Raw genomic sequence first — 22,127 nt, forward strand, 5'->3', positions numbered from 1 at the left:
GTGTAAGAGTGACCGCCTCTCACTGATGGCATACGTGTAAGAGTGACCGCCTCTCACTGATGACATATGTGTAAGAGTGACCGCCTCTCACTGATGACATACGTGTAAGAGTGACCGCCTCTCACTGATGACATACGTGTAAGAGTGACCGCCTCTCACTGATGACATACGTGTAAGAGTGACCGCCTCTCACTGATGACATATGTGTAAGAGTGACCGCCTCTCACTGATGGCATACGTGTAAGAGTGACCGCCTCTCACTGATGACATAGGTGTAAGAGTGACCGCCTCTCACTGATGGCATACGTGTAAGAGTGACCGCCTCTCACTGATGACATAGGTGTAAGAGTGACCGCCTCTCACTGATGACATAGGTGGAAGAGTGACCGCCTCTCACTGATGACATAGGTGTAAGAGTGACCGCCTCTCACTGATGACATACGTGTAAGAGTGACCGCCTCTCACTGATGACATAGGTGTAAGAGTGACCGCCTATCACTGATGGCATACTGCCGTGCCAGCGTGGGTTGGAACCAAGAGTCTCGGCGGAGGGTGTCCAGGTTGAATGAATACACAGAGCACGAGGTTGAGGTGGAACAGCTTCCTTTATTGTCTTGCTGGGGGTGGTTTTATACCATGTCACCAAATGAGGAGAGAACTGCAAAGGGACTGTAACCTGACCCTGGCAGGGATCAAGGAACGGTCACCATGCACTCAAAATTCCTTCCTTTCCTGCTCCAGGAGCAGAGGGAATTTATTATATTTTCCTTGCAGATAAGCACCTCAAATAGGGGCAGGGATATCAACTCGGGGCTGCAGTTCCCACAGCATACATGTAAGAGTGACCGCCTCTCACTGATGGCATACATATAAAAGAGCAATGGAATCACAAAATCTGTACAGTTGCGAAAGATATTGGGCTTGGTGCTATAAATCTGTCAAAATTAACAAATATGTGGATAAGAAGTAGTTTCAGGCTTCCTGGGTTCAGAGTTCATCATTTCTCGGCTAGAGTGTGCATGCGTGCATTCTCCCCCAACACACACCACTAAAGGTCATCATTTAAAAGCAAAACAATGGGAAAGGGAGTCAAGAAACCTGCTTTATTGTACACACTTGTGCGTTACAGACAGCAAAGTGAGAAGGCCCCCTATATTCACCAGCTGAGTGGTGGCTGAGGAGGCATGAATGAGTTTTTAGAGACCAGTGGCCAGACTGTAGCTGTTTATAAAAGGTCTCTTAGGCTCTTGGGGTCTTGCAAGGTTACCTGCCTTGCAGGATGGATACCCAGAGGTACCAGTCTCCAGATGCATGTCCCCAACACATCCCTTCTATGTATATGGCTGTAATGGTCCAGTTCCAGAGGGTACATATCTTTAAGCCTGGCTTGATGTAAAGACAGACTGTTTCTACTTGTATTTAAAGTTTTTCAAAAAGAAATAAAGTTTGAAGACAGGTATGGCTGGATATTCCTGAGACCCAAATACTTGAGCCCCTGGTACTCAAGTTAAACTTCCTAAATACTGCCTCCTCCTTCCCCTTGCCTTCCTGGAGAGCTAGGAACAGTGTTCGTACTCATCAGCCATAGGGCTCACAATAATACAATCACAAACTTGAGGGTGACCTACACACTTGGCTTGCCCAAACACCTCTAAATATTGAGGAAGAAGTGTGACTTGATAGTATAGAGGGCCTTAAGGACAGACCCAGTCTAGCTGCCACCAGTCCCAATTTCCTAGGTGTCTTTCTGTTTTAGTTGACCACCTACCTCAGGGCCTTCACCATCATGGAGTACATGGAGCTGGGACTCGAATTTGACGTTCTTCTCATTTTGTATAGCACTTTTGTTCTTCCTACAACTTTACTCTTTTCCTGAAACTCACTCACCATGCCACAACTTCAGGAGGTCCATGACGAAATAGAGCACTAGCTGGTCAGGTGCTGCTTGCTCTTGCTGGGGGCTCATAGTATATTTTTTATAATAGGCAAACATGACCAGACCAATGAGGGAGCTCATGCACAGGGACACTTGTTGGCAGGGGAAAACCGCATAGCAGGAAAGAATAGCAGCTTTCTCTGAGCGGGAGCTGAGGTAGCGCTGCACCTGAGCCTGATTCACTCCATACAAGGACAGCATCATGAAAACCCCCCCAAAGGCCAAAGTCCAGAAAGTATGACGCACAAAGGGGTCGGGATCCAGCTCAGTCCTAGAGATGCGGCCATCCTGGGAAGACACGTTCCATACATGACCCAAGCCGCCCACGCTGGCCGAGCCTACAATGATAACCACCAGCTGCCCTAGGAACATGACCAGCGTTTGGAACACATCTGTCCAAATGACAGCCTTGAGCCCACCCAGTGCAGTGTAGATGTTGCAGACAATTCCGAGGGCCAGGACCGACAGCCATAGATCAAATCCTGTCACTGCATTGAGGGCCAAGGATGGTGCATAGAGAGCGACACCCATGTAGATCACCATCTGAAAGATGAAGGTCACAGTTCCAAGGATCCTCACTACTTTATTGAAGCAGAGCTCCAGGTACTCATAGGCACTGGTAAGATGCAGGCGGTAGAAGACTGGAATGAAGATGTGAGCAGGGATCAGAAGTCCCAGGAAGTAGGAGCATCCCAGGAACCAATACTGGGTTCCGAATCGGTAGATCTCAGCTGGTGCCCCCAGGATGGCTACTGCTGACTGGAAGGTGGCCAGCAGGGACAGTGCCACGGGAAGGCAGCCCATTTTGCGGTCTGCCAGCAGCAACTCACCAACAGTATGCTGGCCCCATCCACGGCAAGCATGATAGAGCCCAATGATGAGGGAGAGAAGGAGCAACAGGCCAAACACCACATAGTCCACGACAGAAAAGGAGGAAATAACCCTGCTGGTGTCTGAGGTTGTGTGGAAGGGAGCTGAGGTGCTCTCCCCCATACTCATCCTCTCTGTGCCCGTTTTCCAGGACTTGGTATTCCTGGGCTCAGAGCTGTCAGTTTACCGACCGAGCACGTATAGGCGAATGGCTCTGAGTTGGTTCCTGGCTCAGTTTCACAGCATTCCTCTTCCAGACAGTGACACGGTCCAAGAGCAACTGGAGAAGCAATCTCTGAGGCAGAGCTGCCTGGAGCGGCACTGAGGTAGAGGCCCTGATTCTGTAAGGAGCTGAAAGGCACTCCGACTGTCTTTGGTGACCTCTTGAGGTGTCCTCATCAAAAGCAATAGCTGCCCTTTGGTGTGACGGGTTTCTCCCAGCGCCCTTCCAGACAGGACTCCTGCGGCTGCTACTACGCTGCAGAAGCGCTACCTTGCCTTGCGTCGGTGGTTCAGCCAGGACTACCAAAGTTCCTTCGTTCCTTCCGAAACCAGCATTGTTCTTTTCCCTTTTTTGACTCAGTTTTCCCCTCCTCTCCACACGTGGCTATTGGATAAGAATTAGAATTATATAACTATAAGTATATACCAGTATAAAATGATTTTATTCATTTCAGTTCACTTGGGAGCACCTCTGAACCATTCCAAGATCGTGGTTGCAACCACCCTGCATCTGATGCTTGACTTTCCACCATTAGGGATTCATTCTTTTGTGGAGGCTGGACAGTCCTCCCAAGTGTCTAATCATTGGATGTAGACCCATCAACAGCAGATGGGAACGGCTCACAGATGGGAAGGATTGCTCCCCTGCCCAGAGTCACGTGACCTTGGTGATGAGGAGACAGAGGAGAGAAGCCATGACAGGGACTTTGGAAGTTGTAATAAGAATAGTTTGGGGAGTTTAAAAGGTGGTCCCCATTCTGTTGCGGATATTCCGTAAATGCTGTCACCTACCACGCTGGATCTAAAACACAGAATGTGACCCAGGTACATTGGTGGGAAATACTCTGCTAAAGACATGAGCAAGCCTGAAACCCAGGGGGAAGGACTGGAGGCCCAGCACTCCAACTCCTGTATAACTGAGTCTGAGAGCTGGTGAGAAGCAGGCCTCCCCACCCTCAACCCAAAGCTTCCTTCTCCACGAATTGTCCTCTATGAGCACTGTATCCATTACTCTTCTCAAGGCTGTGACAAAATAGTTGACAAAGTCTGCTCAAGGAAGGGCTTTGGGGAGGGCACAGTGCCTCGTGGTGCGGGAAGTCGAGCCGGAGGGAGCGTGGTGTAGCGGCTAGCATTGCCTCTGCACTCAGGGAGCTGAGGATGGTAAGTGCCAGTACTCAGCTGGTTTCCTCCTTTGTCGTTTTACACTCAGTCTGGCATCCCAGTCCGAGGATGGTGATACCCACATCCAGGGGAAAACTTCTCAGTTAAGCCTCCTTAGAAACATCCACACAGACGCACCCATAAGTGTGTCTTTTGGATGACTCTAAATCCAGTCAAGTTGACACTGTAGATGGACCATTAAAGGCACTTTTGTGTGTGGCTGGAAGAGGAAGGTGTTTGTATTCTGTGAGTAGAAGGCAGAGGAGAGACGTAGATGCCAGATGCTAGAGAGTACTCTGTATGTCTTCTGGACAGTAGGATGACATAGGGGCAGAAATAGGATGAAATGGTGTTTCTGCAAGAGCCTTAATGAGACCCTGAACACAGGGGTGGATGCTGACAGCTCTCAGGACCCACCCATATTTCTGCACAGAATTCAGCAACCCTAGGCACAGCCCTTCACAGTCTCACAAGGGTCATTGTTAATGCAGGTGGCAACAAGGCAACTTAAGATTATCAGAAGATGATCCAAGGGAGCTCAAGATGGTTTATTGCAAATATGAATGATGTGGGTCTCCTAGAAACCTCCCAGAGGACCATCACAAGCATCCCATCAGAGGAGGGATCTAGGGAGAACCCTGGAGCCTAGCTACCTAATGTGATGCAGGCCTTAGTCTCCTAGTGATATCATCAGATCTCTACCTGAAATGTTTCAATAACAACCCACAGGTCCACTCGCTTGACATCTTGCACACCCCAAAGCAGGCTGTGATTCTACAGGGGTGGCGAGGTAGGGAAAGGGGCGAGACAAGAATGGTACAAGAACCAAGAGGAGGAGAGGAAAACCTCCTCTTTGTCATACTGACATGAAAGGAGAAAAGGAGAGGGCAAGATCTGAACTCACTCTTTCAGTCAGAAAACTACGATTTGACATTCCAAGGCATCGTTCTTGGAACAGGAAGAAGAGTTCAGATACTAAGTTTAATTCATCTCAGTGCAGCGTAAGATATCCTGCAAGGGTTGACAATTGATTAGAGGGGAAAGAGGAGAAGGTGGGGGGAGGGAAGAGCAGGAAGGGGAGGATGAGAGAAGAAATAAGTAAGGAAACCAACAGGACCATCTCTGCACACTGGAAAATGGGCACGCATGCAGTTTGTCCTGACGTCACCACCCTCAATTCTTCCACCACCCTCTTGCCAAGAAAAGAAGATCCTTTTCTTCCCTCCTGTGATGAACTCCATTTTCAGCATCCTCTAGATAAGTTCTGGCATCTTTGGATGGGCATTGTATAAGCTGAATTTTTCCAGCAGTAAAAAGCCAATGTCTTCCAGACCTGCAAAGTCTTTATGCAACCCTAGTGACACCCCTGAGAGAACTTACTAAGCAGATGTGACAGACAGCGCGGAGGGTGGGAATATAGGTTGATAGGTGTCAGTTATGTAAAGTTGCTCTTGTCTATAGCTATCCCCAAGTTGACAGGTCCTCTGGCCTCAGGGCTGGCATGTCCCTGTACGTAAGAGTCCAAGAGTAGATTGTGTCACCACTCTTATTTATTAGGGAGTCGAGCGAACTTGTTTTGAGGTTAGGTGCATCATAGCAGCCCCAAACAGTGTGCTTTGCCAGTCCTCTGCTCCATTTTGTAGACAAGCATGCGGGTACTTGGGAAAGTTAATTGTTGCGTCCCAGGTCACAGAGTTAGTCATACACCAGATCCCAAATTTAAGACCAAAGTCCATGATCCTCTGCTGGTGGTGCCAGGAAAACCAAGCATATGTGAAATCCGGTAGCTGAATCTGTGACCTGGTCCTTTAGTTCAGGCCTCTCAGCCTTTCACACTTATCTGCCCTCGACACACACAATGGGGGTGTGCAAGGGTGGGCACTGGAAATTGAGGCTGTCAAGAGGATCTGGAGGGTATGATGGGGGCACCCGCATCCCAGAATCCTCACCATGCACGCCTCACACTAACGATACTAGGTACTCTCTTCTCTACGTTTGTGACTCCCCGGGAGAAAAAATCCAGCCACAGAAGACAGACCTACTCGGAAAGCATACACGCAGGAGAAGATAGTCCTTGGCCATGGCGAATCACAGACGCATTTGGAGCACACGGATAGTGGTAAGCTCAAGAAACGGAACTCTTCTTTTACTGGGTGATTTTACAGTCTCCTCGCATCCTTGTCATTTCCCATGGAGTACCTTGAACCAACCATCGCCCCACTTGGGAAGCCGGTGGAGAGCTTAGCTAGGATAGTGGATAATGTCTGTCTGCCTTCCTTCAGGTAGGCTAGCCACAGAGTATACTATTTCTGGAAGGAATGCTCCTTAACTGCCTCATCTTGTGTCCAGACGGCTGTTACTGGGGACATCTTTAGTGACCCTCATTATGTAGGCCAGGTCATCCGCACATCTGGATGAATTTTGATTCAAGAATCATTGACAAGTATTTTTTTTTTTAAAAAGCAACAACTCTTATTTTTATGTACCTGGATCCTCGAAGCAGGTCAGTTTGTGGATTACTGTAGCTGTGCATCAGCAGGCGCTGCTCGCCGCTCTAATAGCCCTGGCTCTAGAGAAATTTATCCGCTTTCCCCCTGAGCTCTGCTCTTGACCAGAACCAGAGAAACAGGATAACTGGTATTGGCTGTTTGGCTACTATCTTTGAAATGCCTTCTGAGATCTGGAAAGGCCAAGGCATGGCTCACTAAGGGCACACACTGTGGTTAACAGGACAGTGGGCCGCCATCAGCCTCCGACCACATCGGAATTGGATTTCCTTTCAACATTGGTTACTTTTCTCATAGTTGTAGCCAAATAACTGACAAAAGCAACCAAAAAGGAAGATTTTGTTTTGGCTCAAGGGCATCATGGAGGTAAAGGTGGTGGCAGGCAGCTCTGTGGCCGTTGGGAACTTTCCTGGGACTCCTTACATTTGGCAGGACATGGGGCAGAGACCAGAGGGGAAGCAGGGCTGGTGGATAGACCGCAAGGCCTGCTTTCTGTCACCCACTTCAAGACTCGGCCATCTAAGGTGCCGTGACTTGCCCCAAACAGTGCCACCAGCCAGCAGCCAAGCCTTCTGACCCAGGAGTGTATGGGCACCCTTACAGTTGGGAGGGGACACTCTAGTCTTTGTTCCTCATCTGTAGTATTGTGTCCGATGTGTCTGGTTGGTCTTCATAGTAACTGGGGTGTGTGAGAGAGTTGTGATTGCCACAGCATCCCCAAGATGACAAAGCCGACACGGAAATAGGCCTTTCTCAGGGAAATCCCTGTTCCAAGTGCAGGAAATGGGTCACAAGGTGTAAGGCAACTTTCCCAGATTCAGACACAGGTCTGTTCTCAGGGTAAAATTCTCTCTCTCTCTCTCTCTCTCTCTCTCTCTCTCTCTCTCTCTCTCTCTCTCTCACACACACACACACACACACACACACACACACCTTTAGTGCTGATAACATCTGAGAAGCAGAACTAGGAAGGAAACACTCCTGCCTTTAAACACTGTAACCCAGGAACTGTGCCGTGTGCCTCACACCCTACTGCTAGCTAGTGTCTTTCGTTTTTCCCTGTGCACACAGATGAGAGCTTTTCTTGAGTGACAAGGGACAGATGAGTCCCACCTGGTAGGGCAAACCTGGACCCAGGAAGCATTGCTCCATGCTCCCCATAGAGGAGTGGAGCATAGCTCTCCTAGAGATAGAAAATGGCTTCACCGTGGTGAGGTTTCTATCAGGTACAAACAGCAGTAGCTGCTATTGATCTAGGCACTACCACAGCACAGCCTGGAAGAAAAGGGACCCGAGGGTGCTTGGTTAGTCCTGGCTACAGACAGAAGAATGTTGTCAATTAAAAAGAGTCTTATTGTTTTTCAGATCACAGAAGGTCTTGGAAACATCAAAACAATTCCTGTTGTCTAGCATTTGGGAGGACTCTGGGCACCGAAAAGATGACCACTGAAAAGCACCACAGGACTCAGTGACTCTCTTGAATTTTCTTAACACTGAAAGACTCATGCTACAGACACATCTTTCTGATGCAATGTGATTTCGATGTCACAGGTCTGCCTCAATATGCTGACCTCAGTTTGGATGCAGTGGATGTTTTCACACACGACATTAGGGCAGAGAAGGGAAGGAAGGTGGAGTTTTTGTCTAAGGAAGATTTGGGCTATATCTCTGGATATCAGTTTAGTTAATATTTGACAAGATATACTAAGACAGTACTACTTTTGGAAACCCATCACATGGAAATAAAGGCTCCTATTCACAAGGTATGTGTAAAAGAATATTTGCTATAAATTTCTCAGTGACAGAAAACTGGGAACAACTTGAAGGTCTTTTAATAAAGGGTTGCTTTTTTTTTTAAGTGGAGTTTATCCATGCAAGATGTTTGTAGTTTTAAAAACTAACTTGCCAAAACAAATTAACTTGGCTATATAAGTGATAACCTGGAAAAAGGCTTGTTTAATAAAGGATACAGGTTTCAAATGATTCAATTGCCATAGCAACAGCATGCACTGTGCACATGCATACACACCCATGCATACACACATGTATACACACACCATGCACACATGCACATAATGTGTATGCATGCACACACATGTGCCCACACAATTGCATATTACATAGATTTACAGGAGCAGAACTCCAAGACCATGCGGGAAATGCCAACAGTGACACTGATAGATGGTGTGTGTGTGTGTGTGTGTGTGTGTGTGTGTGTGAGAGAGAGAGAGAGAGAGAGAGAGAGAGAGAGAGAGAGAGAGAGAGAGAGAGAGAATGCCTGCATGTGAAGGCCAGAGGACAGCCTCAGAGGCTCAGGTGTTTCTCAGGGGTTGTCACTTTGGGGTCTCACACTTCTCTGCAGTTTGCCAAGCAGACTAGGATGGTTTGCCAGTGAGTCCAAACACCCTTCCTCCTGGTCCTCACATCTGCTGTACTGGGATTGCAACCACATAACACCATGCCTGGTTTTTTTTTTTTTTTATCTTTTCTTCTTCTTCTTCTTTTTTTTTTTTTTTAAAAAACATGGGTTCTGAGGATCGAACTCTGGTCCTCATGCTTGCAAAGCAAGCATTTCACTGATCTCTTCCCAGCCCAGTGAAGTCTTAAAGAAGAAAGTGATCATGATGACTCAATGGTCCGTAAAGAAAACCAGCGTACTCATTCTTTCTTGGTTTTATTTGGCTGTACGGGCTCACTCAGGCTACCTGAGATCAGTCTTGCTTGCAGTCTGTGTTACGATCAAGGGAAATCACAGTACATTTGGAGAATTGAGGCAGGAGCCCTTCCCAGAATGTATCTTCATAATGGGATATGTTCCTAGCTTTCCTGGCATGCAGACTCACAGTTTTGGTGAAGAGATGACCGCTTTCAGGGTCTCCCTGCTCATCTCAATATTTGACGAGAAGCCATTGAGCATAGCTCTATTTAACCTGTAAAAACCAATTCACAAGGCTCCAAAAAACGCCTGAGACTCTCAGGATGCTGACTGTACTAGAGTTTGTCATTGGACAGATAAGTACCACCAAGGCCAGGCCCTCGGCTTTGCATCTCTTAGTTCACAGTCATCCTTTCATGAGGGTTCTTAGGAAAAACACACCTTGAGGCTGAGTGGTTGCCAGTTGGCATTGGTGGTGAAAGGGGGTTCTTGGAAAGGGTTTGCTGTAAGAAGGTAAATATGAAAGACTTGAAAAGGAAGGGAGACTTATACAGTTTAGCAGTTAGCAGGTAAAAAGAGCTAATTCTGTTGTGACAGCATTTTGGAATATTTTGGTGTCTTGAGGCTCTTCTGTGTCTCCAAAGAAGTTTGGACCCTATCATAGACCATTGAGAAAAATGAATATTTATCTTTGGGCCCTTCTCATCCAGAAAGGTAGGTAATAAAGGTATTAGGGTTTTTTTTGGGGGGGGGTAATCTATGTAGTTTGTATGTGTTCTTTGTTCTTTGTACATGTTCATGGAGGTACATGCATGTGTGTAGTTGGATATGCATGGATATATGTGTGGTGGTCTGAGGTTGACATCTGATGTCTTCCTTGGTCACTTGTCACTTGATCTTTTGAGACAGTCTTTCACTGAGCTTACAGGCCAGAGCTCATCAGCTGGCTAGTCTGTCTTGCCCTTGGACTCCATGGACCCTCCTGTTTTTCCCACACTCTCTCCTCCAGTGCTGGGGCTACAGATGCCTGCCAATGCTTCCGGCTCTTACATAGATGCCTGTCAGTGCTCCCAGCTCTTACATAGATGCCTGCCAGTGCTCCCGGCTCTTACATAGATGCCTGCCAGTGCTCCCAGATCTTACATAGATGCCTGCCAGTGCTCCCGGCTCTTACATAGATGCCTGCTAGTGCTCCCAGTTCTTACATAGACACCTGCCAGTGCTCCCAGTTCTTACATAGATGCCTGCCAGTGCTCCCAGTTCTTACATAGATGCCTGCCAGTGCTCCCAGTTCTTACATAGACGCCTATCAGTGCTCCCAGTTCTTACATAGACACCTGCCAATGCTCCCAGCTCTTACATAGGTGCCTGCCAGTGCTCCCAGCTCTTACATAGATGCCTGCCAGTGCTCCCAGTTCTTACATAGATGCCTGCCAGTGCTCCCAGCTCCCACATAGACTCCTGCCAGTGCTCCCAGTTCTTACATAGACTCCTGCCAGTGCTCCCAGTTCTTACATGGGTTCTGGGGATCCAAACTGAGGTCTCTGTTTATAGAACAAACACTATCCAGTAAACCATCTTAGTAGCCTCTAGAATTTTTCCATTTTAAATTTTTTCTGTAGTGTTGGTGATTGTACTTCAGTCCACAAGTAGGATTTGTGGACTTGATAAGGACAAAGCACCAAAGAAAACCCTATCAGTGCAGAACTATAACATGCCTCCCAAATAATGAGTTACCATGCCAAATAATGTCACACATACTTAATCGGACACCAGCGGAAGACATCATATTCTGGTCTTAATGTCAAAAAGGAGGAAGTGTAATGTTTCTCAGGCCTTGGTGGCACTGCTGCATGTTTTTCTTTGGAATTGTGAGCCTGCAGGCAAGCAGAAGAGTGTGGCCTCTGGGTGCCACTATGAGGAGGAAATATACAGTAGAGAAACGGGAGAAGTCAGACGGTCCGTGTGCTCTGGAGAGAGGCTGAACATGTGGCAGCAGTGAGACATGGGCTGAAGGGAGTCGCCTGCCCTGCCACCGAAGGCCATGTGATATCTGGGCCATGTCAGGGTCTGTGGCCCTGCCACAGCTGCCGTCTGTGTTGATATCTGTGACCCATGTTACCACCAAAGGCTATGAGAATGCCTGAGGTCTGGACTGATGCCTAAAGCCTGCTGATGTTGTCCAAGGTCCCTGTTGATCAAGCCCTGGGAGAGCTGGCCCTGCCCCTCACAGGCCCTGGGAGAGCTGGCCCTGCACCTCACAGGCCCTGGGAGAGCTGGCCCTGCCCCTCACAGGCCCTGGGAGAGCTGGCCCTGCCCCTCACAGGCCGTGGGAGAACTGGCCCTGCACCTCACAGGCCCTGGGAGACTGCTCCTACCCCTCACGGGCCCTGGGAGAGCTGGCCCTGCACCTCACAGGCCCTGGGAGAATTGGCCCTGCCCCTCACAGGCCCTGGGAGAATTGGCCCTGCCCCTCATAGGCTCTGGGAGAATTGGCCCTGCCCCTCCCAGGCCCTGGGAGAATTGGCCCTGCCCCTCATAGGCTCTGGGAGAACTGACTCCTTCACAGGAGAGCTAGCTCTTATATAGCATGAGCGTGGGAGAATGGCCTAGGCATGGAAGAGCTGACCCTGCCCCTTGCTGGCAACAGTGAGGCAGAGCAGGTGGTAGTGTGGGCATAGGAGAGGTGGCCCCAGTGGCATGATCAAGGAAGAGTTGGCTCTATCCCTCGTTGGCTGCCAGGGGAAGAGCTGGCCATTGCTTGAGTTGGGTATCTCCAGAGACCAGGGCTAACCAATTCAGCTGCCATCCAGGCCTACATCCAGAGTTTTGAGTTGGCCCACCCAACATCCACGACCTGCTGGAGCAGTGAAGGGACAAGTCCTTCAGAACCATAGCTTCAGGATCTCCATGACTCTGGGCAACAATAGGATGGATATCAAAGATGAGTCTCAGTGAGGGTCCAGTATTGTTGGTGTAGCAGAAGTCAGAGGACTTGAACCAGACCAACAGCTCATACAATGAACATTGTCAAGAAAAGCTGTTTGGGCAAAGGATCTACTGGCGACACACCATAGCTCACAGTACCAATATGACCAACGAATATGTGATGAAGAGGCTGGCAAGACAGAAGTGGGCTTATTTTATCATTTTTATTTTTTCTTTTCTTTTGGGGGGTGGCTACAAAAATGGGGTGTGCACATGGAGCGTATGTTGTGAAATTCCCAAAGAATAAACAAAAATTCAAACACATAAAACAGTGGGCCTCAGGTCAAGGAGAGAGAGCTGCAGACGCTTTTGTGCAGGAGAACCACCCAGGTGTGGAGTTGCTTGCAAGCTTGGACCAGGTAGTGGCTGCTGCAGCCTTGGCTGAACTCCATCTGGCCCAGACAACACTCAGAACGCTGCTGGGTTAGCTGCCATGTGTGGTGATGGATAGTGGCTGTGGCCTGATTCTCGAGGCGGCATGGACCCACTGCAGTGTGCTGTGGCCCTATGTGAGCCCTAGTTCCAATGAGGGGGCAAGAAGGATAGCACAGATTGGTCAGACTTATAACAGGAGTTTGTGCCTACATTTTCCCAAGCAGCGTGGTCTGCATCCTTATTCTGGGTCATTGGATTGACGGTAGTGGCAAGGCCGTCAAGGAAATGTTTGGTTCTGGAACCCCAGTATGGGCTCTCAGGCAAAATTATAGAGTTCCCGAATAGGAAAATGGGTGGGAACATCCAGGCCTCCCATGTTTACAAGTCACCTCCTGTTGTGGGATATTCTGATCACATTTTGACACTCCCAAGACTAACAATAAAGCTAAACCTTGAATCAGAGGGTGGAGTCAACATTCAGCTGGTCAGAATTAACCATAGGGTTTTTGGTGGACCAAGATTATGATAGACACAGAAGGAACAGTGAGGGGCTTAAAAAGATTCTCGGGCCTTTTCAATCTCGAAGTGTGGAAAGTCAGAGTTAGCTGATCGTTCCTGCATTGCTCTTTAGATCTATAAGATTTTAATCCCAATATCTGGCTCCCAAGTTTTATTTAATAGAACAATTTAATCACTTCCTCTGGTGCTTTAACTTCTTCAATGTCTTTGTCACATAAAGATTCTAACTAAACCTGGTGACAGCAACCCCAGCTCTTCAGTGGCATCTCACGGTACCAGAGAACTTTCCCTCATGATGCTCTTCCTCAAGGGTCTCATTCCAATCCTACATGCCAATCAGGCACCAACACAACTTCACAGATCTCAGGATCCAGTACTGGTCGCAGTGTCAGGGCACACACCTGCAGGTCCAGCACCATGGAAGCAGAGGCAGGGGTTTTCCTAGTTCTGGCTCATCCTGGAGACATAGCAAGACCCTATCTCCAAACCAAGGGCCGTGAATGTGGCTCAGTGGTAGGGTGCTGACATGGCACCTTCTGGGATTGGAACCCAGCCCTGGAGGAAAACACCAAATAGGTTTGTGTGTTAGAGGAAGACCTTGTCACATTGGGGCAGCTCCTGTGGTTCTGGGAGGTGTTTTTTTCTATACCTCAGGGACCTCACTGTTCTTGTCTCCAAATATCTGTATCCGTTTGTCCTCAACATGGCTCTCAATTAGAATTAAACTCTTAAAATTCTTGCTGCCCTGATCAACTTCTCATGTGAGGAGGAACCACATCATTGGTGTGTTTAAAGCTCCCTAGACGGTTCCATCAGGCAGCTAAGGTTGGGAGCTACTGTCCTGTTCTTCAAGCTCAGTTAGCTTCTCCAGAGCTGTGTATGGAATGAGGCACCCTGGACCCCCATCTTGATTGCATTCTGAAGGCAATTCTTTGGGTTTTGTCTCTCTGTGTGTATCTCCTCTGTGTTTTGTTTGGTGGAGACAGTATCCCAAGGAGTAGCCAAAAGGTCTACATGAAAACCTGTTTAGATATAGAGACTACAACACATGGGAACTCTCTATTACGTTTAACTCACTCCAAGACAAACTGCAGCAAATGTCTACATATTTGCATTCTCACCATCAGGTCAGCATTGTCCTGAACACACAATTGTTCCATCCAGCACATTCTGTTCTATTCAAAGTCTAGTGCAAGGAAAATGAGCTAGCGGGCCTTCGGGACCACTTGACCACAGGACACATCAAACACACAACATGGCAAGTGCTGACCGCCTCTGTCACCCCGTGTTTTCTCTTGCCACAAAACTCTCCAAAAGCTTTACAAACAATCTGGTCCAAGCATCAAGGTGACTAAAAATTGAGAACTCAGCAGAAGTCTGGTGGGTTCTGTTGCCTTGTTAAGCCAAGTTCCTGTAATGAACGAGGCACCCAAGAGATGCTCAATCAGTATCATGTGGGATAATTAAACTAACTTGAAAAGAGAGTGTTCTGATACAGAAAAGGGTTGGCTTCTGAGGGGATGGCAAAAAAAAAAAAATAGTCCTTGAAAGGGCCTACTATGTGTTTTTCAGACAGCATGGATTTTTTTTAACCCTAGGAGGTGGGTGTTCAGGCAATTCTTGTTATGTGTATACATGTTTGTATGTGTGTACGTTGAGGCCTAAGCCTTCTCTCTACCCAGTATTCAAGACTAACAAATCACCATGCTCCACCTTTCAGTGTGTGAATCTGTAATTAGGCAGGTTGGCAGCAGGGACAGGTGCTCAGCTCCAGGAGGGTCCAGGGAGGGGCGGGAGCATCAGCCATGATAGGTCACACTCATGCTTGCCTCTGGCCATTGCAGAGCAACCCTAGTGGCCTAGATCCCTCACTCAGTGACCTAGTCTGGCTTTGAGTTGAAATAGAAAACTCTTGCTGTAAAAACCCAGCTCTCCGTGTCCCTTCCCCATTCCAACAGGAGCGGTGTCTGTACTTGGGGAGAAGCCAAGCACAGCAAAGGATTTCAACAGAGAACTGAGGAAACACCCCCACTGAGGTTCTCATAGCAACATAATCACGTACAGCGGCAGCCTATTTCGGTGGGAGCCTGCTTCAGCGCCCCTCCTCCCCCGTTAGTCAGAGAATGGATGAACAAGCAGAAGGAGTGTGGGGTGGGGACAGTGTTGGGTTGAAGAGCTGGTTTCAGATGCTTCCCCAGCTTGTCAAGGGACCATAGAAAAATGTCTCCTTTTCTGTGATCTAGGGTCCTTAATCTGCAAGAGGACTGGCCCAGTGTGTGGGCGGGGATCTTGCTTTTTCTAGTCTTATTTGATTGTACAAGTACTGAGCCTCTTTTGATCCAACATCGCAGAGTCCTTTGATCTGGGAGAAGATGCTTAGAAAACAGAAGGTACCAGAGGGTAAGAGTCACTCTTTAGATGCACTTATACTCCCGCTCCCCTATACAACTTTTGGAAGAATGGCAGGATGGTAGTGAAGAAGACCAGGTATTGCCAAAGATCACTCATTTGTGCCCAACTCCAATTTAGGTCTGTGGACTTAGAGGCTGAGGTCATTCATTTGAATTTACTCTTGTTCAGAGCATATAATAAATGTGGTTCAGTTTACCCAAGCTTCTTGCTGCGTTTTCTTTAATCCTTCCCATTCTTCACGGTCTCCTCTTCCTGTGTTTTATTTCTCACCCCCCACTTACGACAATGTCTCTTCTCTTTGCTGGAGGATCTGATCTGATGGAGAAATTCATCACGCTGAGTCTGGTTTGGCCCTTTTCCTCAATGGATCCGGGTTAGTTGAGGACAATCACTCTTACACTTCCTGGCTATCAAAGGTTACGATCAGAGTACGCAGGGCATTTGGATCAGATGAGTCAAATGGGGACGGAAATAAAGAGAGCAGAATGTAATGGGGGCATCTGTGAGGTCCCTGTCATTGACCTGTGGGGCCGGGAAACCTGAAGTTCAGCTGTCTTTGGGATAGCCAGCTAAAGTGTCCTGAGTGCGGCCTCCTTCCCCCATTGTTCTGTCCCCCAGTGCCTGACAGATGGCCGAAAGGGAGAAAAAAAGCTCTCAGAGTGAAGACAGGAATGCATTGTATAAAAATTCACACCCCCCCGCTGCCGCCCAAACTCCCTTAAAAAAGGATCTAGAGAATCCTAATGGGTACGTGACATCCTCACAGCTCTCTCCCATAAAAGGGACTTCAAAATCTGGTGGTGGGGGAGGGGGAAGGAGGGGCGAGGAGAAACGTGGTCCCAGGGTAGGGGGGCTGTCAGGCAAGACAGAGATAGGGAAGGTAGACCGCACGTCGTTTCATTGACTTGTTTCTGATCATTCTCCCAAGCCACCTACAACCCAACCGGGTTCTCCTGAGAGGGATTTAAAGCCCCTCTAGTCTTGGGCTCAGAGAGTGAAGGAAAGGCTAGATAGAGACGGCCTACTCAGTCCTAGAGTTGAAGGAGTTAAGGACCCCCCCCCCCCCATTCCAGACATCCATCCTTCCACTTCCCAAACCGTAATCCGCGAAGGATCCAGGAATCGCCGGAGGGGGGGGGGCGGGGAGAACGACGACGAAGACGAGGTGACGGTGGCCGAGTCTTGCCCCGGGTTTGCCTTAGCTAGGAGGTTTCGCACCCGGGCTGAGAACCTCCGACAGCCTCGCGGACGCAGGCTTCCGGGAGCCTGGCGCACGGCCCTGCAGCGTGCGCTCAACCCTAGCCCCCGCGCCAGGTGTGCGCGGCGACAGGAGCGGAGCGAAGCGCAGGCGGCCCCCAGACCCCGCGGTCCCGGGCACGGGAGCGGGCTGGGGGTCCCCGCCGTCAGCGCCCCGCCACCGCCCGCTCCCGCGCACCTCCCACCCCGCCCCCACTCACCCGCTCAGCCCCCGGGAGCGCCGAGCAGGACGCGTGTTGCTTCGCCCAGCGATCGGCAGAAGTTGGGAGAGTTGGCGTCCGCCTCCCGCCTGCCGGACTTCGGAACCGCGGCTACAGCCCGCTAGCCCGCGGGGCCGCCTCCCTCCCGCCCAGCCCGCCGCGCAGAGGAGAGGGGCGCGGAGGGGGTCGCGAGCTCGACCAGAACTTGGAAGTGTGCGAAGGGATGCGAGGCAGATGAAGAGCGAGGAAACGTGAACAAAGTGGCGACCGCAGGAGGGACTCCACGGAGCTCGATTGTCGCCGAGGACGCTCAGGCAGAGGGGCTAGCTGGGGATTTTCCCCCCCTTCCTCTCGCATTCTTTGGCTCTCTTTTAAAGCCATACCAGCCCTCTCTCTTTCTTTACTATCTCGAATCCCCAAACCCTTGCTGGCTCTTATGGGCATGAAACACTCCTCCCGCTGCCTGCTCCTCCGGAGGAAAATGGCGGAGAACGCAGTCGAAAGCACGGAGGTAAGAAGGCGACCGGGCCGGGGCTTTAGGCGACCCTGCCGCCCACTCGGACCCCCGTGTGCCGCCGGTGGTAACTGCTACTACCGCTGCCGCGGTGCCAAACTTTCCCCATTCCACTGTGTCTCTGCCGGGAGAGAGAGAGAGAGAGAGAGAGAGAGAGAGAGAGAGAGAGAGAGAGAGAGAGAGAGAGAGAGAGGAGTGTAGGGGTGGGGGGCGACGGTGCATGTCTCAGCTGCCCCCGGTTGAAAATGTAAAAGTCTTTTTCACCCCCATCACCCTCTCCTGCCACCCGCTGCTCCCTTCCTGCTCCCCCAAGTCCCAGACCCTGGGCAGCCCCGTTCCCTTGCTCCTGTGCCCTGAATTCCGATAGTAACCCCGGATCCCGGCTTTACGCAGAGCTGGGGTGGGTTATATTAGGGCCAGGTCTGCTCCCTGCAGTACCTCGACCATCTCCCACCGCTGCCTTGGGATTTACCCTTCAAGCTCAAGGCGGTCCCCAACCTCCGGGTCCCTGCAGCACCGCGGAGAGCTCCCGGCCTCAGGGGGCCGACCTGGTGGCGGTACTCAAGCACCTGCAACCAGGTACCTCCAGCCCACACGAGGGGTTGGACTGGAGGTCGGCAGTTCAGAAATGCTAAAGGAGATGCGGGAGCGCGGAACCCGGGGAGGGCTCACCGGCCGCGGCCCCATTCAGCACCAGGGACAGCGCCTGCCGCAGCCGAGCCTGCACAGGCGGTGGGGGCTGCCCGCCCTAGGCTGCGGCGCGAAACGGGTCTGAGGCCCCTTGTCCCACAGCAGCTTTTAAGGAGGCCGCTCTAGCTCCACAAATGATACTCTTGCCCTCCGTCTTCGGCAGCTCTCACGGCAGCCCCTTAGCTGCCCTTTCTCTACTCCGGAGTTGGCCCTGATCTTCAGAGAGCCCAGCGGGGCTTTGGGTCCCCAGCAAGTCTGTTCTTTCGTCTCGCTCTGACCCCGCTGTCATTACAGCGGGATGGTTCCTCGGATCTGGGCACCTGTAGTCACGGAGGGAATCGGCGTGGGCAGCCCCCTTACCTTCGCGGAGGAACTGAGCGCCGAGGTGGGGGCGGAGTGGGGTGTGTGTGATCATCCCTTATTCGGTGGCAGGAAAAAGACACAGAGCAAACTCCGGGGCTCTATTAATAGCCCGGTGTCTGGTGGGGCTGCCGTACATTTCACATACGGTAACCCATATGCAGCGTGGGGCGGAGATGGGGGTGTGGCGCGGCAACTGTCCCGGCCTAGCGGGAATGCAAAAACAATGTGAAGACCCTTCCTGGCCTTCTTTCCTAGAGGTCACAACTCATTCCCACCGGACAGTGTAGGCAACAAAGCTTAAGAATCCCCATTTCCTGGGCACTAGAGGCAGCATGCTTCTGGCAGCTGTCTATTTTTTAAATAAACGTGCTCTAGGGCTTGAAAGACAAGGGGCATTCGACAGCTAATGTTTTTTTCTCCTTGAGTTAGGGCAAAGCCAGCCCGCGTGTCGTTCCTTAGCCTATCCTCTTCCCCACCCCCAGCCCGAGAGCAGACCTTTGAAACCGAGTACAGTATACCCAGCGCTCAACAACGCAGCCGAGCGACTCTCTTCATTCCCCTCCCCCTCCGCCCTTTGATCGCCCACCCGCCCTTTGATCGCCCACCCGAGGAACAGGTTTCTAAAAATAGCTTGGAGTCTCAAGGCCGCGCTCTGGTAAAGTGTTGGACCAGGCACGTAGCAGTCCCTGAAGCTCGGTATCTGTGGCCCTTCCCCTCGGTTTCCCTACCCCACCTTAGTTCTGCTTGTCTTAAAAAAAAAATAAAAATAAAATAAAAAAGTTTTCATGGGTCCTGATCTGCCATCACCCGGACTGGCGCGTGGAGTCTGGTACAGACCCGGGTCACATTCCGCAGTGTGCAGTGGCGGTTGCGGTTCTCTCCCTCTCCGTGAGGGTTAAAGGCGTCCGGAGCAGGCAGAGCGACGCGCGACAAGCTATTTTTACTTGCTTCCCCCGCTGCTCCACGCTCCCCCTTCTCAGCAGTCGCACATGCCAGCTCTGCTCAAGGCATCAATGAAAACAGCAGTAGAGGCGGCAGCGGGGGCTGGGGGGGGGGGGCTGGGGGGCAGGGAAAGACAGAGAGACAGAGAGAGACAGAGGCAGAGATTGAGAGAGAAACAGAGAGCAAGAGAAAGACATAGAGAGGTGGGGGAAGGGGAGGAGGCATAAAGGCAGCTTGGTAGGAAAATACCCAGCTGGGGCCCCTTGGAGGGACAATGAATCAAAGGAGGACAGAGGAGGTTCAGCTCTCAGCAACTTCCTTGGAGAAAGGATGGAACACAGACTTGGTCAAACAAACGTGCCCAGCGAGGCATCCAGGCCTCGTGACTACCGCTTGGTTTTCCTCCAGGAACGGGCTGTTTTTGGAATAAGCTAGGAGAAAAGCAGTGCTTCCAAAGTGGGGTATTGTGGGGGTGCATTGCTTGCACGTTGTAGGGTTGGCAAGAGCCACCTTGTGAAAATGTGGAGGTCAGGGTGACAAGGGTTTCTGCCCAGTCCCTAACAGGCACTCACTCTGTACCAGGAAAAAGTAGACCCCCCTCCTCTAAGACCCCAATGGTCTGGCTCTTGTCCTCAAAGAACTTACAAGTTAGTGGACACTCCTGCTGGAGAGCCCTGTTGCATCCTGCCAGGCCTCTGGCTGGTCTTAGCACTTCTGTCCTCCGACTAAGGCTGTTAAAGAAGCAAAGGCGAATATTTGGTTTTCACTTTATTTGAGGGCACAAAGTAGCCTGAGGTCAGGTAGTGTCTACAGCCATCTGGTGGGCTAAATCAGGCTTGGAACGTGGATTGCCCTCACTTTGGATTCGTTGCTCTTTGCCCTACTCTTGCTATTTCTAGCTAGATGCGGTGTGAATGGGATGGATGGGGAGTGGGAAGAGAGGATTACTTCAGAAGGGAAAGAGGCAATGGAGAGGGAGGCTGAGAGGATGGCAGGATGAGAGGGGTTTTTTTTCCCCCATAAGGTAAAGATTTGGAATGAGGTGACAGTTATCAGGCAGGGGTAAGGGGTAAGGGATGTAGCTACTTGTACTGTGACCGTAGTCCCCAGGCCCGAAGCCAGGAGAGACCTTAGGGCATGGAGCCTCCACTGCAAGGCTCTGTGGCTACAGTTGGTCCTGAGTGCACCTTCAATCACTCGGATTTCATCTTCTTAATTCATTCATCTGAGCTGTTTCTGTGTGTGGTGTCAGGGAACACTGGGGCAGTACCTGACCTCACTTCCTGCTTCCTCCTGTGCCCTTGCTTCCATGCCTCTTCTCACCAGTCTCCTGTACCCCAGTCAAGCCTCAAACTCTTGAGGGTGACCTTGAACTCCATATCCTTCTGCCTCTACTTTCCCAGCGCTAGGATTATAAGCATGTGACACACTGCATTGGGACTTACCCAGTGCTAAGGATAAACTAAGGGCTTTGTGAGTATTAGGCAAACTCTCTACCAACTGAGCTACATATTCAGCCTCATGCTGGGGCCTCCTGTGACATCTGCAGAGCCTCCACTCCCACCCTTTGCAACCTACCCTCAGTGCCCAGGGAAGGCCCTTTATCCTGTGTCAGGGCCTTAGCCTTTGGAACCTGGCCATGCTGGTTCAGTCTCCCCATCCTTGCATGGCTGGCTTTGGAAAAGATACATCTGCTTTGATAGGGCAGCTCTCTCAAAATTTAGGAGTTGCCCCATTTCCTACAGCGTACCAGGGTTCTTAACATAGTGGGCAAGGCCCTTTAACATCTGGCCCATGGGAGCCTCCAAGATGGCTGAACTTAGGACTGAATGCCTTGTGTCCTTCCCTCCATTCCCTCCATCTAGGAAGTCTCTTCCCATTCTTCTTTTCTAGGGTGGGAGGGAGTCTTCCTCGACCTGCAAGACTCAAATCAAATGTTGCTTCCTCTGGGCAGCCGTCCCAGATCTCTCATTTAACCTCTCTCCTTAGGGAGAGCAATCTGTCACTTCTCCTTAGGCGTTTGTGCTGTTTGCCTCTTGCCTTTCCTATTGCAAGATAATTGTCTTTTATACATATCTGTTTTTCCAACTGGATATGCAACTTTTTTATATGTTTTGTTTTCGGCATGGTATCTGCCTCATAGTAAATAACGTGCTATATTGAATTGATTTGTATAATTATAAGACTTTTTCAAGCCTTCTGACATTCTGAAAATTGGGGTCCCCATCTCATATTCTTCTGCTGTGCTAGAACTAATGCAGTTCTTTAAAACTCACAGCGGATGAAGATTCTGGAATCCAGATGTTGCAACCACTCAGAGTACTTTGGTACATTCTGGATATTCGCGGTTCTATCCAATGTTTGGTAATCATTGCCTCTTGCTATGGGGTATTCATCTAAAAGAAGATAAATGTATTAATCACAAGGGCCTCTTACAAGTCAGGGAGTCAAAGGGCCCTTCTCTGTTTTTCTTGCTGAACTGATTCTTGGTGAAAACCTGATGCATTATTTATGG

At 50.1% G+C, this 22,127-nt stretch overlaps 1 protein-coding gene and 1 pseudogene across 1 annotated transcript in view; one reads left to right on the forward strand and one right to left on the reverse strand.

Moving 5' to 3' along the window:
* Positions 1-1,879: 1,879 nt before the first annotated feature.
* Positions 1,880-3,408, reverse strand: LOC142855303 (sodium-dependent multivitamin transporter pseudogene; annotated as a pseudogene).
* Positions 3,409-17,101: 13,693 nt separating this feature from the next.
* The window catches only part of Prmt8 (protein arginine methyltransferase 8), an 84,004-nt gene continuing 78,978 nt past the window's right edge, over positions 17,102-22,127 (forward strand). The window contains exon 1 of the mRNA XM_075982680.1: positions 17,102-17,614. Within this exon, the coding sequence (XP_075838795.1) occupies positions 17,540-17,614 (75 nt within the window). The 5' untranslated portion in view covers positions 17,102-17,539. The remainder of the gene's footprint in view (positions 17,615-22,127) is intronic.

Source organism: Microtus pennsylvanicus, chromosome 8 (genome assembly GCF_037038515.1).
Source record: "Microtus pennsylvanicus isolate mMicPen1 chromosome 8, mMicPen1.hap1, whole genome shotgun sequence".
NCBI classification, from domain to species: Eukaryota; Metazoa; Chordata; class Mammalia; order Rodentia; family Cricetidae; genus Microtus; species Microtus pennsylvanicus.